Genomic DNA, 17,889 nt, shown 5'->3' on the forward strand with positions numbered 1-17,889 from the left:
CTGCGCCTGTTTCCTTTTATGCCAAGTTCTGCTACAGAGCGAGGCCAAAACCCACGGACACGCAAGCATATGCACGTGGGGTGGCGAGATGGGGGGGCACCGATGGGAAGAAACGCTTCTTTGGAACAAACGATCCTGCTACTCGGGTTTCGGCACGCCTCGCCTCGCCGTGCCGCCCAGGACCCGCTACGCTCCCCCCACCCCGCCGAGGCGCGGGCGGCGGCAGCGGCGTTTCAGGCGAAGCGCGAAGAACAAAGCCGCCGCCGCCGCCGCCGCCGCCGCCGGGGCCGCCCCTCCGCTCCGCTCCGCTGCCGCCGGGGCCGCCGCACGTCACCGCCCTGGCCGCAGGGCCCCGCAGTGGGGTCGCATCGCCCCCCGGCCCGCGAAAGGAAGGCTGGGAGGGGGAGACCGTGGGGAGTCCTGTCCGCGGCACTGCGCCGCCACTCACCGTGCCGTGCCGTGCCGTGCCGTGCCGTGCCGTGCCGTGCCGTGCCGTGCCGTGCCGTGCCGTGCCGTGCCGTGCCGTGCCGTGCCGGTGTGCGAGCGCGTCGCGGCGTCCGCAGGTGCCGCGGAGGAGGAAGAGGGGGCGGGCAGCGCTGGCGAGCCAACCGGGGCCCGGCGCCGCGCCGTGAGTCACCAGCGGCCGCGCAGGGCGGCCGGGCGGCTGGTATAAGAGCGCCGCGGGGACACCCTCCCCCCGTGCATGTCTTCGTCTCCGTCTCCCTGCTCTCCTCCGCGCCTCTCTGACCGCGGCGCTTACGCGCCCGCCCGTCCTCTCCGCCCTTCTTCCCTCTCTTCGTCCCCGGTGCTGCGATGCGGCTAGGCCGGCAGTGCGGAGACCCGAGCCTGGCGGCGGCGAGCAGCAGCCCCGGGTGCGGTGCGGGACGGCGGGCGGTCCCGCGCTGCTGGGCTCTGTGCCTGCTGCTCGCCCTCAGCTGCCTGCGTGCCGCCGCTGACGGTGAGTGCGGGTCCGGCGGGGCTGGGGCGCGCTGCCGGGGCCGCTCCCTCCGTCGCCTCCTACAATAATTTGCTCTTCTCCCTTTTTGTTTTTTTCCTTTACTGTTGAGTGCTTGCGCGCCGCGGGGAGCGGGTCTCCGAGGAGGGGCCGCTGGGGCGGACCTGGATTGGCGGGGGGCCGTTGCCATCGGGGTCTACCCCGCCGCTCCGGGGGAGGCGTCGCCTTCCCGCCATGCCCCGTGAGGGTGGGCCTGGGCCGGAGCCTTAGCCTGAGCACCCCCGCCCGCCTGGGCCTCCCATCCCGCCGAGCGCCTGTCCTCGAGGCGACCCGGACTCCGCGGGAATGCTGTGTTTCCTGCGCTCTGCCTGGTGCCGAGGGGAGGGTCTGCGACCCTGCGGTTTACTGGGGGTGGGGGCCAGGTCAGAGGAAGGTTGGTGCTTTTTTGTGGAGGAAGAAGCCGGAGGAATTTTTGGAAAGCCTGCGGCGTTAAAGCTGCTGTCAAACTAGAGTGCAACTTTGGCTTTGTGGCATCCAGCAGCACTGGCGTGGCTCTATCTCAGGGTCGGTGGTAAGCACCATGAGAGATCCCCACCTGCTGGCGAGGTTCAGCCGTGCCAGCGCCAGGCCCCTTCCCGCGGGCTGGGCTCTGGCTCGTAGCGCTGCTGCTGGCGGGCTCCAGGGTTGCTTCCCGGTGTGGAAGCTGTCACCCCAATGGCAGAGGGGCCTGCACGTTAAGCCAATTGGATGGTCGATTAAAAATGTTTTTCTCTGGAGTGGAAGTGGTACTCGATTGACTGACTCCTTTCTTCCTTCAGGAGCTGAGGTCCAGGCTACTTTTCTTGGTAGGAGGTGGGCAATTGACATCTTCAACATTGTATGGCTCTAAATCTCCTGACAAGTGCCCTAAAGTAGGCCCAGGCTTGAGACCTTGGCTGTGTTAGCAAAGTGTACTTAAAGGTAATTGGACCTTGTTGTCTGAATGGTGTGCACTAATTCAGATGCTGGGTCTGTCAGGTAGAGCCAAACCAGGGAATTGTTGCATCCAGTCCTCATACAAGGAGGAGGAGGGGTAAATGTCTGCCTAGTCACTCCTCAGTTCCCAGTGCTGTTGGTTACTCCCATGTGCAGTCTACAACAGACATTAAGCAGCTGTAGTATGAAGGACGAAGCTGGCTGGCACTGAAACTGTAGTCAGAAATTATAACGTGAGCTAGACAATGGAGGTCCACCAAGTTAGTTGGATTCTTCCCTCAGTTTGAGTTAGTGACCCTACCAGCTCTCTCCAGCTAGTAACTGCAAATGCCAGGGTCTCGGGGGAGTCTGAGCTAGCTCTTGTATGAACTCTCACAAGGTTTCCCAATCACTAGTGCAGACTTTTCTGTGACTTGGTGTCAGATGACAGCACAGAGGTGTCACATGTTTGAGACTGTCCAGACAAGTAATCTGACAACTTGCTTAAAGGGCTGAGGCAAACAGCGACAGCAGAGGCATAGAGAAAGCTAGTTTGACTTGAGTAGTCATTGTAACTGTGCTCTCTCACCCGGCATATGTGAGCTAACTTCTAGTAAGGAGTTACTTGGGGAACAGTAAAATGATGTGTCAGCAATCGCAGGCTATGAAGTTTCTCTACAACTTTTGCCTAAGCCTTATCCCAAAGAGGAGAAAGGGTGTGAAGGTGATGTATGAGTAGCAATATACAGAGAAGCTTTCAATTAGTGGCTAATTGATGCTGATCTAAAAATTGTCTAGTGACTGAAGCTACAACTGAGGTGTGACTCAGTTGCTTGAAATAGCAGTGGATTAGACTGGTAGGATCATGACTAAAGGGTTACCTGGCATTGCTTGGTGTAAGATGGGAGCAGTTAGTTACTGACTGGAACCTTAACAGGACCTCACTCCAAGTGGGCTTTAGAGTGTTTTAGATCGGCATCTTCAGGAGTAGCAGCAGGTGGTGACCTTTACCTTTGCACATCTATCTGTATGGGTATTAGATGCTGTCAGTTCTTTACTTGTTTGTGTTCTAACAAAAGTAGTTGCTCTGATATGGTACCCGTGATCATCTGCTGAAGCAATGATACCTTCTTGGAATGACTTGTAAGGATTGTAAAGTTATAACTGTTACTCCAAGCTCAGTTACTATTTCCTTTAACTTTGTGTGTGGCTTCCCTGTAGCATTTGGTCAAAGTGATGCTATCTTTGTAAGTCACAATGTATAGGCTGTTTTAGCAAGCCTTTTCTGGTTGCTCTAGCTTGAAACAGAGTAACTAAGGACTGTGGAGTTATTTTGGGATCTCCTGAGTGGCAGGCTTAGTCTAATATCTCTAGTATGCTATTTTGGGAAAGGTTGACTGTTCTCACTCTGAAAGCCTGGATGAGAATGTCTCAAAACTAATAGGAGTCAGTCGTTGCATATTTTAGGTGATAGTACAGTAAGAATTGGAATAACGTGTGACCAGGGCTTGCAAGCAGAAAGCTGGTTCTGTTAGAGGTTACAAGAAAACAAGATACCAGGCTTAGAGACAGCTGATAGCTGTGGCCTCTGCACCCTCTCTAAGCCGTCTGGTCTGTGCCTTCTAGCACAGGGCAAACTAGTTGTTTGCTGTCTTTTGACCCAGTAGCATTGTTTTCTAAAGCTACTGCTATTATAAAGTGTCTGCTGGTGTAACTCCTATCCTGGAAAGGAAAAGAGGGATGGAAACACAGAGCATGAGAGCTGATGTGCAGTTTTTACCACTCTTGAAACAAAACTCCCATGAAAGGAACTGCTATGGCTTTATTCTGGCAATTGAATTAGTGATTTACTCTAACCATTAACTCTGCAGAGAGAGACCTGGGAGTCCCTATTGATAATAAACTAACCATGAGCCAGCAATGTGCCCTCATGGCCAAGAAGGCCAATGGTGTCCTGGGATGCATCAAGAAAAGTGTAGCCAGCAGATCAAGTGAGGTTCTTCTCCCCCTCTCCTCTGCCCTGGTGAGGCCTCATCTGGAGTACTGTGTCCAGTTCTGGGCTTCTCAGCTCAAGAGGGACAGAGAACTTATGGAGAGTCCAGTACAGGGCCACCAAGATGATCAGGGGACTGGAACATCTTCCTTATGAGGAAAGGCTGTGGGAACTGGGGCTGTTTCATAGAATCATAGAATGGTAGGGATTGGAAGGGACCTTTAGAGATCATCTAGTCCAACCCCCCTGCAGAAGCAGGTTCACATAGATCAGGTCGAATAGGAACATGTCCAGGTAGGTCTTGAAGACTCCAAGGAAGGAGACTCCACAACCCCTCTGGGCAGCCTGTGCCAGGGCTCCCTCACCCTCACAGTGAAATAGTTTTTTCTTATATTTAAGTGGAACTTTTTGTGTTCCAGCTGCATCCCATTATCCCTTGTCCTTTTGCTATCTACTATAGAAAAATGGGATGCCTCAACCTCCCAACACCCACCATTTAGATAATTATAAATGTTAATAAGATCTGCCCTCAATCTCCTCTTCTCCAGACTAAACAGCCCCAGTTCCTGCAGCCTTTCCTCATATGAAAGATGTTCTAGTCCCCTGATCATCTTGGTGGCCCTGCGCTGGACTCTCGCCAGCACTTCCCTGTCCCTCTTGAGCTAAGGAGCCCAGAACTGGACACAGGACTCCAGATGAGGCCTCACCAGGGCAGAGTAGAGGGGGAGAAGAACCTCCCTCAACCTGCTGGCCACACTCTTCTTGATCCATCTGTCATGGTTTAGGCCCATCAGGGAACAAAGACCACGATTAGCCTCGAGTACCTAAGAGGCTGAGAATTGCTCAAGGGCAGGGAGAGCTTAATTGCCACTTAATTTTCAGGACAAAACAGACCAGGCCACTTGGTTTGGGGAAGAAAACAGAGAAACAATTTAATGCAACATCAACTAAAACATACCCCCAAAAACCCAGAACATAACCAAAATGAAACAACACAGAGTAATACATCAATGAAGAGTCCAACCAGCCTTTTTAAGAACACCTTCTTGCCACACCTCCCCTCTTCCCGGGCTCAGAGCCCTGATCCCGATGTTTTCACCCTGTCCCCCCCTGAACGGTTCGGGGGGCAGGCAGTGGGGGTTTCAGTCAGTCTGTTCCTGATAGCTTCTGCCATTTGTCCCTCCTCAGGACGGGTGAACTCCACGCCAGTCCTCCCTGCAAGTCCGTGGGGTAGCTCACACGCATGGCAGCCCTGCACGGGCTGCTCCAACGCGCACTTATTCCAAAGACTGCAGCTCCTCTCTGCCTCTCGTGTGGGGCTGCTCTGCGACGTGCAGGCTCTCCAGCACGGCCTGGGCCATGGCCGTCTCCCCACACAGTCCCTCGCCCGTCCGGGCTCACTCACACGGAGCTGCTGGTAACTCTCGGTCCTGCCATGGACCTCCACAGGTTGCAGGGGCACAGCTTGCATTCTCGCCACGGCTTGCAGAGGAGTCTCTGGTCTATTGCTTCTTCTTCCTTCCTCCTTCTCTGGCTGAAGGGTCCGCGTGGTCGCCTCCATCTTGTATCACTCTTACACCTCCTGACTCGCATTCCAATTCCCGTCCCTAAATAGTGATCGCAGAGGCGCCAGATTGGCCCAGCCGGGCCGGAGGTGGGTGTGAACCCAGGAGCTGGGGGAGAGTCCACAAACTCTTTACCGGGTCTTCACTGCCACTTCACGTTCAAGAAAAAAATAGGTTCCATTGAATGACAGGGTCATATAGGTTTAGAGCTGAAGATATTCTAGAAAGTGCCCTGTAACTAAGCACCATGCAGAAAGCAGTATCTTAATCAAGACTTATCAGCTGGGAAACAAAAGACTTGATTCCAGAGGATGTGTTAAATTATCTCTCTGTTAGCATCACACTTGATCTAGATTTAATAGGCAAGATCCAGAGAAGTAATCATACTGCATGTATACTAAGGAATGTCTCAGTGTGCCCTGTGTTTGAGGAATGACTTAAATAGTTAAATGTTGTTTAGGCAGATATCTAAGCTATTTTTAAAGACATGTTGGAGATTCTGCTGTAATATGGTAGTGGAGTACTGAAATGCTAATCCAGCTTAATATTAGTAATGTTTAAACCTAGTTTACTTAAAGTTTGATGAATTTTGAGAATCTAATGCTAGGCTCTAGACAAAAGAAATCATTGTGTGCACATGTCCATCTGCCTTGCAAACTTGACCCAGCCTTAAATAGGAGAACTCAAGAGGAACACTGAGGCTGATTTATTGTTGTCTGGCAGGTGGACTGTTGAAGTCCTTAAGCTCTGCACTTCTACGGGAATTGAAAGCTTCTGGCTCTACTTTCATGATCAAATAGGGTGTTTACAAAGATCTGAAGGTCAGATCTGGTTTCATGCTGATGTTTTGCTGTTTATTAAGCTGGGTAACTTCTTGGTCAGCAGCAGGGGAAAGCAAGAAAGTGTTCCTAAACAGTATCGAGGCTGAGGTTCCTTTTTTCATTGAAGGTGTAAGAGCAAAATGTGAGGAATCCCAGTACCCATGTAGTAATGGAAGATGTATTCCTTTACTCTGGAAATGTGATGGTGATGAGGACTGTTCAGATGGCAGTGATGAGAGCAGTTGTGGTAAGTAAACGAAATTAATAATACTTCTGTGGTAGTACGTGCTAATTGGCAGCTGGGGCTTAACACTGGATAGCAGGAGAGAACCTTATCCATTTCTGACTGTTAGAATACACAGTAGAGGACAAATTCCCTGAAACAGCTTGGAGGGGCTATCTTTATGTCATACCATGTCAATCTGAGGCAGTAAAATTTTCCTGAGTACCATGAAAGTCTCCTTCTCTGGAGGTTTTTGAAACCCTCCTGGATGTGTTCCTGAGTGACCTGAGCTAGGTGGACCTGCTTGAGCGGGGGGTTTGGACTAGATCTCTGAAGTTCCTTTCCAACCCTACCATTCTGTGATTATGTCAAAGTCCCCCAGAATTAGAGCCTGAGAGAAACTCGTGACCAAAACTCTTTATTTCTGAGGATAGTGGCTGTCAAGAACAGAATGCAAGTGTGTTCCCAGTTGTTGCTCGAAGACATAGTAGAAACTGTTTGCTATTAGCACTTCGCTGTCATCTATTCCATGGGTAAATGCCCTGGTCTATGTGTGAAAGTGATTCTGCTGAGTCATCAATAAACGCTTAGTCTAGCTTTGACTGCCAACTCTTGCTTTAAGCAGACATAGAGGCCAAGGTACATGACTAGATGTACTTGCACATGAGGCAGAATGGACTCAGTATCCAACACTGAGATGGCTGAACTGCTAGTCTGCTCAAAGCAGACCTAAATATTTACCTTAAGGTTACATAGTACCATACTCCCCTAATGACAAATCATATCATAATGACTTGATAATAAACTCAGTTTTTTTTTTTTAAACTCAGCAATTTGAGTTAAAAATCTGAATATCAATATCCATAGGCATTCCTCTTGCTCAACTTGTGTTGAAAGCAGCATCTATTCTAAGCAACATAGCCTCCATTAGCCCTGGCAATCCTTCAGTGCCTGCAAACAATGAGATATGCTGTACCTAGATAAATGTTTAACTTCCTAGGAAGTGTTAAACAGCACTGTCATTAGACTGGTGGAAAATGACACCAGACATCCAAGAACTAAGGATGTTGCATCACTTTCCTAAAGGAAGGCAGCTTATGTTTTGCTGCAAGAAACAAGGTAAGCTCTGATCTCTAAACAAGAGGCTGGCTTTCTCTCTTGCAGTGAAGAAGACATGTGCTGAATCCGATTTTGTGTGCACCAGTGGCCAGTGTGTGCCTAACAGATGGCAGTGTGATGGGGATCCGGACTGCGAGGATGGGTCTGATGAAAGTGCTGAACTGTGCCGTAAGTGAGCCTGGCTTTTTGATGCAGGAGGCCTTGCAGGGAGTAGTGTTTTGACTTCATGCCTGCTTGCAGCCCTACTCCCCTCCTAAAGGAAGGATGAACTTGTGCTGGAGAACACCTTCCTAAGTGCCAACTTGGTTTTGGCCACATCAAGGTCTTGATAAGACCTCTTCCTGCTTAAAAAGGTGCTGAACTGAAATGGAGACTCTGTAGTTGTACCCGGTGAAAGATAGCAAGTACAGGTTTTACTGAGAATCAGAAGCAGCAAGCACAACATGGCAGGCTTGACCATTACTGTGGCTTGTTCACCATGTGATCACTGTCCTCCAGGACAATTGCTTTGCAAGATAACCAGAGCTAGTGTAGGAACTGAGTGACTGACTGCATTTTGTGGGGTGAGAAGCAGAATTTGAGTCTTGGATGTGAAGTCTTAGAGTTAGCAGCTCCAGTATTAAGTGTGATAAGTAATCAAGAGTATAGATCCACAAAGCTTCATTTTTCTGTATCAATAGGAGCCACACAAAGGAATACTTCAGCCCCAAGTCCTACTGCACTTTGGCATTACTCCTGCCTACTACTATGTGTTATAGCACAAGCTTCTACTGTGTAACTGGTGTGCAAGCACAAAGCTACCACTACAAATATGCTCTTAAAACACTAATCTGTTAGGAGCTGGAAGCAATTCTTATATTTTTTTTAATTGAATACTGAAAACTAATATCACCTGTTCCATGACAGAGCCATGAAATTAGGTGGATGCTGGCATCTAATTTACTGCAACTTTGGCCAGAGCTGAGGCCTTTGGGTCTTGACTTTCTGGACAACTGCTAAAACCCAAGACCAGTATCTCTTAAATTTCAAAACTCTTAAATTGAACTTAAACTTTTTTCAATAGATATGAGAACATGCCGCGTAAATGAAATCAGCTGTGGTCCTCAGTCAACCCAGTGTATCCCAGTGTCCTGGAAATGTGATGGTGAAAAAGACTGTGACAGTGGAGAAGATGAAGAGAATTGTGGTAAGGGAAGAAACAGTGGCTGCATAGCTCTATTTGAAATTGACTTGTCTGGAAAGGAGCTAGCTGAACAGTATACCTGGGAAGATAAATTTCCCCCAGTATCTATCTCCTTAAACTTACATTCATCATGTATTGCAGGCTGCTTAGCAAAGTGGACTCATTCTTACATTCCCCTGTCCTGCCAAGTTAAGAACTACAGCAATATAAGCTATTCAACACCTGTCCTTGGTCTATTATCTAATTTCGGCAACAGATATAATCTTAGTCACATGTCAGGTAAACCATCAGAACTTGCTCTCTGCAGAGTCTCTCAACGGGTTGTTCCTTACATTTACAAGTCATCTTCTAAGGATGTAATAGTGACTTGTAGCCAAGGGCACGACTGATCTGCTTTATAGCCCTATCCCAAAGGATTCTGTGTGCTTGTATGAAAGTGCAGGCCATAGGGAACAAGATTCCAAGTGCTGGTGGGGCAAGCACACAAGTGAAGCTTCCACTGCCAGCATTAGGGTGCAACATTCCCGGCTTGTTCTAAGGAACTTGTGTATGCATGAGGTGTCCTGAGATAAATTTGCTGCAACCAAAGTCACAGGACTGGCTTCTATCAGAGCTGCCTTACCTGGATGGCCTAGTGAGACACATGTCTACAGACTTATGCTATGTGTCTGCGGAGTTGCTGCCTTATTCAGCAAGCAAATGCTTTAATTTGATGAGTGAAACTACAGACAGCACTTCTAATGAAGCTGATAAAACTATCAGCCTAGGCATACTGAGCTGCTAGCTACACTGCTGTTAAACCAACATAATTTGTACTGGCAGAAGTTCTGTGGGTGTGCTTAATGCCACAGGATCAACTGATGTAAGATCTTGATCTGTTATCTGCAGTGGTCCAAGGCAATTGGGCCACTACTGTCCTGGGAACCAGCACAAAACACTTCAATTTCAAACTACAGTGCATGCTGACCATCTGACTACCTTAACCTTAGTCTACAGAGTTAGCAATTCTCTTACCTTCTGTCTCTGGTTCACAGGGTCTGAGCCTATTGTCCAAAAGGCTTGCACTCTGAAGCAGAAGAGCATATCTGCTTCAGAAGGAGGTTATTTTTACTCAGTAGCTCAAAACTGATGCTTTTCAATCATAACATCCAAAGGCAAGGAGGGCAGTCTATGTAGGGCCTGGGTGTCCTGTAGGAGCTCAATTAGATTCTCCTAGAGCTTTATATAGGACGTTGATCATCTTACACTGACAGAACCTGCAAAGCAAAACTCTTATGAAAGTCTGCAGTCTTATGATAATCTGCTAATCACTCTTACTCCTGTTACTTCAGGCAATGTGACTTGTAGTCCAGCAGAGTTCACATGCAGCAGTGGGCAGTGTATTTCCAAGAGCTTTGTCTGCAATGGTCAAGATGACTGCAGTGATGGCAGTGATGAGCTGGAGTGTGCACCTCCTACCTGTGGAGTTCATGAGTTCCAGTGCAAGAGCTCCACTTGCATCCCCATCAGCTGGGTGTGTGATGATGATGCTGACTGCTCTGACCACTCAGATGAGTCTCTAGAGCAATGTGGCCGCCAGCCTGCACCTCCTGTCAAGTGCTCTGCCAGTGAGGTGCAATGCGGCTCGGGTGAATGTATCCACAAAAAGTGGCGTTGTGATGGAGATCCTGACTGCAAGGATGGAAGTGATGAAATCAACTGCCGTAAGTTAACTTAGTCCTTCTCTAGGAAGTGCTTGTTGGCTCTTGTTTTACTTTCTTTCCTTCAGCAGACCTCAGGAGTTTCAGTCTGTAATGGTTGTGTCCTCAGCTTCTCGGACCTGCAGACCAGACCAGTTCCGTTGTGAAGATGGGAACTGCATCCATGGGAGTAGGCAGTGCAATGGTGTGAGAGACTGTCTGGATGGCACTGATGAAGCAAGTTGTAACAACGGTAAGTATGGAACTACTAAAGTCTTTACAGAACATTTGTTGAAGCTGGCAGCTGCTCTCACAGTCTTTGCTATCTCAGTTATCCAGTGCTCTGGACCTGGCAAATTCAAGTGCAGAAGTGGAGAATGCATAGATGTCAATAAAGTATGTAACCAGCAGAGAGACTGCAAGGACTGGAGTGATGAACCTCTCAAGGAGTGTAGTAAGTGAACAACCTCATTACATGGATACAGCTTCTGAGCTGTCAGATGTCAACCTGGAATGCTCATCTGCACTTCTTTGGTAGTAAACAACCTAGTCAGTAGTCTAGTTTTTATTCTAGCCAAACTGGCTATTGAGATGACTTCTATGTGGCTGGAAGGCGCTTGTAGGCGTTTGAAGTTCTGAAACTTCCTGTAGCTTCAGTATTTGTCTGCTGCCACCAACTTGCAACTCAACTGAGATGGTGATAGCTGAGCAAATATGAATTCAGGGATGGTGACTTGCATGCAACTTCAAGTGTCAGAGTGGTTTATCAGATGTAATGGGCATCATTAAAAAATGGAGGAGTAACTGGTAAAGCACTCTGTGATTAAGACTTCAAGACTAAATATGTGTGCTGTCTCAGGAGTGGACAATTCTTCTCTTCTAGACATAAACGAATGTCTGGTGAACAATGGTGGATGCTCTCATATCTGCAGAGATCTTGTTATTGGCTATGAATGTGACTGTCCAGCTGGGTTTGAGCTTATAGACAGGAGAACCTGTGGAGGCAAGTATCACAGTAGATTAACATAGACAAAACTGATGATGCTGAAGAAGAGAACAAATCAAACTGTCCTCTTTACAGATATCGATGAATGCCAGAACCCAGGCATTTGTAGTCAAATCTGCATCAATCTGAAAGGAGGCTACAAATGTGAATGTAGCCGTGGCTATCAGATGGATCTTGCTACTGGGGTATGCAAGGCCGTGGGTGAGTATTGGCATAAGACTTCTATATCCTCACTTTAAAATGAGGTAGCAAAGAATGTACTGTTCGTTATTGTGGTTTTGACAGTAGTTGTTGTGCTACTATCAATATAACTTGTACAGATCTGAACACTTCTAACACTTTGACTGATGCCCTGATACAATACTTAAAGCTGCCTGACATAAACTGCTTGTCTGCTCCCTGGGTAGGAGGACCCTGCCCATCAAGTTGTGGAGGGAGAAAAGGATGAGGTATGGTACAGCCAAGATTTGTCAGCATCTGCTAGCAAGTGTGGAATAGCAAATACTAAACAAAATGTCTCTTAAACTTTTCCATAAAAGAACACTATGTGACTGCACATCTGTAAGTACAGATAACACTTAGACTCTTTTTGCAGGGAAAGAACCATGTCTAATTTTCACGAACCGCCGGGATATCAGGAAGATCGGGCTTGAGAGGAAAGAATACATTCAGCTAGTAGAGCAGCTAAGAAACACTGTAGCTCTAGATGCTGATATTGCTGAGGAGAAGCTTTACTGGGCTGACTTCAGCCAAAAAGCAATCTTCAGGTAAACGAATTCAGCCTCTGAACCCTAGTGTGCTCCCCTAAACTATCCCTCACTTTACCCAAGATACTTCTTTGGTCTCTGGCAATGAGAACTAGATTCCTAATGTCATGAAGACAAAGCACAGTAGATGCAAGTTCCCACAGCTAGCAATGTGTATGTCTATTACATTTCCTAGTATCTGCTGCTACAGTTCCACAAAAGGTGCTCTGTGGAAGGTGACAAGTGCATCTGCTTTGTCTGCCTAAGACGTGTACTTAGATGAATACTAAGATGTGTTTGCCGAGGTATACCAAATGGTAATGTCTTTGGACAAAGGGGTTGAAAGTGAGTAATTCTTGTCTTCCAGTGCCTCAATTGACACCCGGGATAAAGTTGGAACACACCTGAAAATCTTGGACAACATACAGAGCCCAGCAGGGATTGCTGTTGACTGGATTTATAAGAACATCTACTGGTCTGACTCAACTGCAAAGACCATTTCAGTGGCTAGCCTAGATGGCACAAAAAGAAAGGTTTTGTTTCACTCTGAGCTGAGAGAGCCAGCTTCTGTTGCTGTAGATCCAATCTCTGGGTGAGTATTTGTCCTGATTCTCTTAAGAGTGGACCTACCACTTTACTCCATGTCCAGATAACTGACTTACGTAGCCTTTGTTAGTTATTGATCATAATTAAGAGTGATACTACACAGTACTATAGTGCATCATACAACATAAATTTTGCTTCACAGCTTTATGTACTGGTCAGACTGGGGTGAGCCAGCAAAAATTGAAAAAGCGGGAATGAATGGATTTGACAGACAGCAGCTTGTGACAACAGAAATCCAGTGGCCTAATGGAATTGCTCTAGGTATGTTGAATTTGTCTCTGTGCCAGAGGTATTCTGGAGCTTTGGCAATTTCTTTGCTACAAAAGCCAAGGTCATCCTTCAGAGAAATATTTTCAGTTTGAGAGTGGGAAGTTCCTGCATGCCTGGAGATACTACAGCAGGCACAGATAGCACTTCTCAGATACTGAAATGGTAACTTTTCTCACACTGCACTATATCATAGTTGAGGCACAGGCTGTTTAGGCAGCACTACAGCAGCCTTCTGCAACCTGGTGTGGTAAGAAAGTGGGGCAACACTGCAACAATTCTTGAACCTGTGGGTGTTTCAACTTCTGCAAGAGGCTTTGGAGGGTTTTGCTGTTTTAGTAAGTATGATTTGGGTTTTTTTTTTCCCCTTCTAGATCTTGTAAAAAGCCGTCTGTACTGGCTTGATTCTAAACTACATATGCTGTCAAGTGTGGACTTAAATGGCCAGGACCGTAGAATTGTGCTGAAGTCTCATAAATTCCTTCCTCATCCTCTTGCTCTAACAATATTTGAGGTAAAAAGTACTTCCTTTAGTAATTGCCAAGCACATGGTCTTGCTAGTAAGCGGCTAGCAATTATGGTGCTTATAGCAATACAGAGGTAATGAGGTGCAATGACTGTCTTGTAGGACCGTGTGTACTGGATTGATGGAGAGAATGAAGCCGTCTATGGTGCCAACAAATTTAGTGGATCTGAACCAGTTACCCTGGTGAACAACCTCAATGATGCACAGGACATCATCGTATATCATGAACTTGTTCAGCCTTCAGGTAACTAATACAGCTTATAGTTATGCTAGCATATACTCCTAAGAAGCCCACCGTGCTTGGGTGGTAGCGAATGATTTCCCTTCTCTGTATAGCTGTCTGTCTACTATTTGGAGCTTCTAACATAGGCATCCCTGCTGGAGTTGAGAGAAAGTCCAGTTGCAATTGCTTTTTTTTAGGCAGAGAAGGTACAAATCTGTAATCTGCTGAGACAAGTAACTCTGTTAATGCAACTATTGAGGCAGTAATTACACCATACATCTGGAGTAGGAATGCTCATTCCTGTCACTTGCTGTGCTAACAGGCAGGAACTGGTGTGAAGAGAACATGGCAAATGGAGGCTGTAGCTACCTGTGTCTGCCTGCTCCTCAGATAAATGAACACTCTCCAAAATACACCTGTGCTTGTTCTGTTGGATATGTTTTACAGGAGGATGGTCTGAGATGTGCAGGTATGCTAACATGATTGAAATTTCTCCCTGGATGGATGGGGAAGGGGTAGATGTACTGAATGTGTTGAAGGCAAATACAGCAGTATAGGCTGACAGCTTTGCATGAATTAATTTGATGTAATTAATCTTTGAGGGGATGGTCTTCCAGCATGCATTAGGATGGTCCTCAAAGTCTGCAGGTGCTGTTCAAAGTCCATGCTTGGCTTTTGCATCATCATCATTTGCAACAATACCGTGTATGTTCATGGCTTTATGCAGATAGCAAATGTCTGCACAAAACATAGCAAAACCCTTAGTTATAAAACAAGTGATGTAAAATAACATGACTCTACTATATAAATAAACATTATTGAAAAGTTGGTAGGCTAATCTTGCTGGCCCAGGAAGTTTGTTTGCACCTCCTTTTGCGATCCAAATGAACATGTTGCTACCGCTACCCTGAGCACTGACTATATGGTAGGCTTGTTTGTCCAGCAGAGTGGAACTAGAAACTCTTAAGGTGTTGCATTGCATATTGATTCTGACTGCCACAGTTAGAGCACCAAGTGCAAGGTTGCTGTCCTCAGCTTATTGCTCTAAAGGGTTGCTGTAGGTATCAGACTGTACTTAACCAGTAAACTTTTGGAATTAACATCTCCCTCAGGAATCCTGAAGTGAGAGATTGGATAGCTTGCTGTTGTCATGACTCTAAATACTTGTAATTCATGCCTGGTTAACTGTCTAGCCTTGTTCTTGGAATTTTTTGAGCAAAAGTCCTCTGCTAGTGAAATAACTGATGTCAGGGTTTCCAATAAAGCTAACAAGCTGCATGGTCATTCTGCCATCTGCTAAACTTTCACTACCATGGCACTCATAGTTAAGCCATTGCAAAACTTCAGGATTAACTGGGTTCTTGATCTATAATTAGTTTCAGGTACTGCAACAACTGTGGCTTACACTGAGGCTAAAGATACCACCACAACAGAAAAATCTCCAACTGTTGGACTAGTTCCTGGAGGTACTGGTCCCAATAACTCAGACTGCTAAACATTAGAGAAATTAAATGCAAACTGACCCACTAGCCTACTTGAAGTTTTTTCCTTTGCATGCAAGTAGAGAACATGGGCCAGGTCATGTGTGTAGTGCAACAGCTGGAGCATGTGATAAACAGAATTAGTACACTTATGGCAGTGTGGAACTTACAGGTTCCATGAAGTCCCAGGAGTGCTCAGAGAAGGCAAGTAATTAAAAAATCTTTCTACTAATACAGGGTGAAAGCTGTTGAGCTGTTCTTCCAGTGTGTTACTGAGAAGCTAATATAGGATAACAGCTTCTGGGCTTGGGAAGTGCTTGTATCTGACAAAATCTGCCAGAATGTCAGTAAGCAAACTCACTACTTCAAATTCTCATGCAGGATTCAATGTTAGTGGTACAGCCACCGTAGTAACTTCAGCTGGAGGAACATCAGCAGTTTGGATTGTTCTTCCTGTCTGTGAGTACAGCATTCACCAGCCTTTGGGACCATTGTGGTGGGACAAACCACTTAGTTGGGAGCTTGACTTTACCCTACTCCATATTTGCAATCTATTTCTCTCCCTAAAGTGTTGATGATGGTGGCTGCAGTGTCTGGCTACTCAATGTGGCGTAATTGGCAGCGCAAGAACATGAAAAGCATGAATTTTGATAATCCTGTCTATCTGAAAACTACAGAAGAGGACATCACAATTGATATCGGAAGGCACAGTGGTTCAGTAGGACACACCTACCCTGCAGTAAGTAAACTTATTTACATGTCTGAGGCTCTGGGTCAATACTCAGTAGACAGATATGAGGACTCCTGAATGGTATCTGACTAATCTCAGTGATGTCTGACTCATGATATCTGCGTTTAGGAGAGGTCTCTGCTCTTGAAAGCCGCCAACTGCGGACAAATCACTGGGCTGAATCAGCTGAGAATTTGTCGTTTTAATGAAGGTTAAATTTGCAGTAGGCAACTACTGGAATAATCAGTGCTGAATGTGGCCACTGGCCTGCAGAACTAACCACTATTTCAAACTACTGTGTAGTGATGATATGCATGTTCCTGTGTCCAATTTCACTAACTGTAACTTGTTTTGTACAGATATCTGTTGTAAGCACGGATGATGATATGGCCTGAGCACTGGATCAGCAATCGCTTCCAGTTTGTGTTTTACACTCTTTGGGGATAGTAACAAGGTTTGTGGCTGAAAGACTTCCTCCATTCTTGGAAGAAAGAAGACACTTTCTATATGTATGTAACACTTGTGTAAATAACTATTTTATACAGCATAACAACAAACTGTAAATACCTGTCCTCAACAATTCAGCTTTTAGTGGTTACCATTTTATCAGTAACCCTTGGATTGGTCAGTCAGTAACATCACTGACCAAATATAAAGCACTTTCCATAGAAAGCCATATTCCAGCCACAGCTTGTAACACCTGTACATATGTGTATAGGCCACTTGTAAATATTATTATTGGAAAATCACTATCAAGCACTTTGAAATATTTCAAATGTAAATTATTTTACACTATCTTTTTCAATAATTGGGGCACTGGCAATAGGAAAAAAACGGGTTACTATGATTGCCAAAAATTTGTAAACATGACTAATTTTGTATATGATTGAAACAATCTTGTCTGTTACCTCTTAGAGGTACACAGGTATGAATGCTTTTTAAGAAACAACTGTTAAATTTGAAATAAAGAAAAGGAGACAAAGTAATAAAAAAAAAAAAAATCAAGTAGTTACAGTTTTGGTCTCTGTTACTCTATTTTATGTCAGTGCTAAACACAATATCTCCTATGTTGGAAGTTTTATGAGGTTTTTTCAACAGTACTTTAGACTGCTAAGACAGTACTGACGTGCCAGGTGGACAGAGGTTCATATTTGAGACTAACACTCTGCAGAGTACTGGACTGAGCGAGTCTTCTATCATAGCAGTCCAGCTGGATTCCTAAGTTAGAACTGACAGTGGCCAAAAATACTGAACTACTACTGAAATTGACTGGGGTGCTGTGTGGAGACAGGTCAAGGCATTGTCTGACAGGTAGTGGTAAGGTCCTTGCAAAGGAGGTCATGCACAAGCTTACAGTAGTGTCAGGATGCAAGCAGTTATTCCCCAGGTCACTGCCAGTATAAGTTGGATCTTGGTGGCTACTACACTTGTTCAAAGGAATAGCAGAGCTGTGACTGGAAGCTGATCATGGCCATCTGCCACTGTTGCTTACAGGTGCAATGACAGAATTCCCTTTTCATGAACTAGTGTCCCCTTTCCTGCGGGAACTCGGTTCTTTGTAGTGGCTCTTTGATGCTCATCACTTGGAGTGCTGGAACCTTTCCCTTGTGTGACCACAGGAGTGAAAAACAAATTGTACAACTCTTCTGCATCCTGATGATGACCATTTAGTTCCACACTGCTTAAATGCTAGTTTGAGTAGCACTGAGTATGTTCCTTATCCACTATGAATATGTAGCTCACTCAGGTTCTGCGTTCTTCAGACATTTTGCTCTGTGAACTCAAGTTCAGAGTAAAGAAAGGGGAAGCTTT

At 46.2% G+C, this 17,889-nt stretch overlaps 1 protein-coding gene across 3 annotated transcripts; it reads left to right on the plus strand.

Annotated features, from left to right (window-relative positions):
- The first annotated feature begins 607 nt into the window (after positions 1–607).
- Positions 608–17,056, plus strand: VLDLR (very low density lipoprotein receptor). Of its 3 annotated transcripts, XM_062017976.1 has the most exons (19): positions 768–958; positions 6,416–6,535; positions 7,676–7,798; positions 8,694–8,816; positions 10,145–10,516; positions 10,623–10,745; positions 10,824–10,946; positions 11,376–11,495; positions 11,574–11,699; positions 12,094–12,265; positions 12,612–12,836; positions 12,993–13,111; positions 13,492–13,631; positions 13,746–13,887; positions 14,189–14,335; positions 15,243–15,332; positions 15,729–15,806; positions 15,917–16,086; positions 16,437–17,056. In XM_062017976.1, exons 1-19 carry the CDS (start codon positions 814–816, stop codon positions 16,470–16,472), a joined length of 2,694 nt encoding a protein of 897 aa, XP_061873960.1. In that variant the 5' UTR covers positions 768–813; the 3' UTR covers positions 16,473–17,056. The 3 variants fall into 3 exon arrangements, with proteins under 3 accessions (XP_061873959.1, XP_061873958.1, XP_061873960.1); XM_062017974.1 differs by lacking the exon at positions 15,243–15,332 and having other exon boundaries at positions 610–958; XM_062017975.1 differs by lacking the exons at positions 15,243–15,332; positions 15,729–15,806; positions 15,917–16,086; positions 16,437–17,056 and adding an exon at positions 15,585–15,703 and having other exon boundaries at positions 608–958.
- Positions 17,057–17,889: the final 833 nt, after the last annotated feature.

This window comes from Colius striatus, chromosome Z, assembly GCF_028858725.1.
Source record: "Colius striatus isolate bColStr4 chromosome Z, bColStr4.1.hap1, whole genome shotgun sequence".
Taxonomy (NCBI): Eukaryota; Metazoa; Chordata; class Aves; order Coliiformes; family Coliidae; genus Colius; species Colius striatus.

Bases quoted from the DNA above. Each gene is read 5' to 3' on its own strand.
- VLDLR (XM_062017976.1), top strand. From the start codon at position 814: ATGCGGCTAGGCCGGCAGTGCGGAGACCCGAGCCTGGCGGCGGCGAGC. The intron at 8,817-10,144 runs GTAAGGGAAGAA...CTGTTACTTCAG, and splicing joins AGAAGATGAAGAGAATTGTG to GCAATGTGACTTGTAGTCCA. The intron at 14,336-15,242 runs GTATGCTAACAT...ATCTATAATTAG, and splicing joins GGATGGTCTGAGATGTGCAG to TTTCAGGTACTGCAACAACT.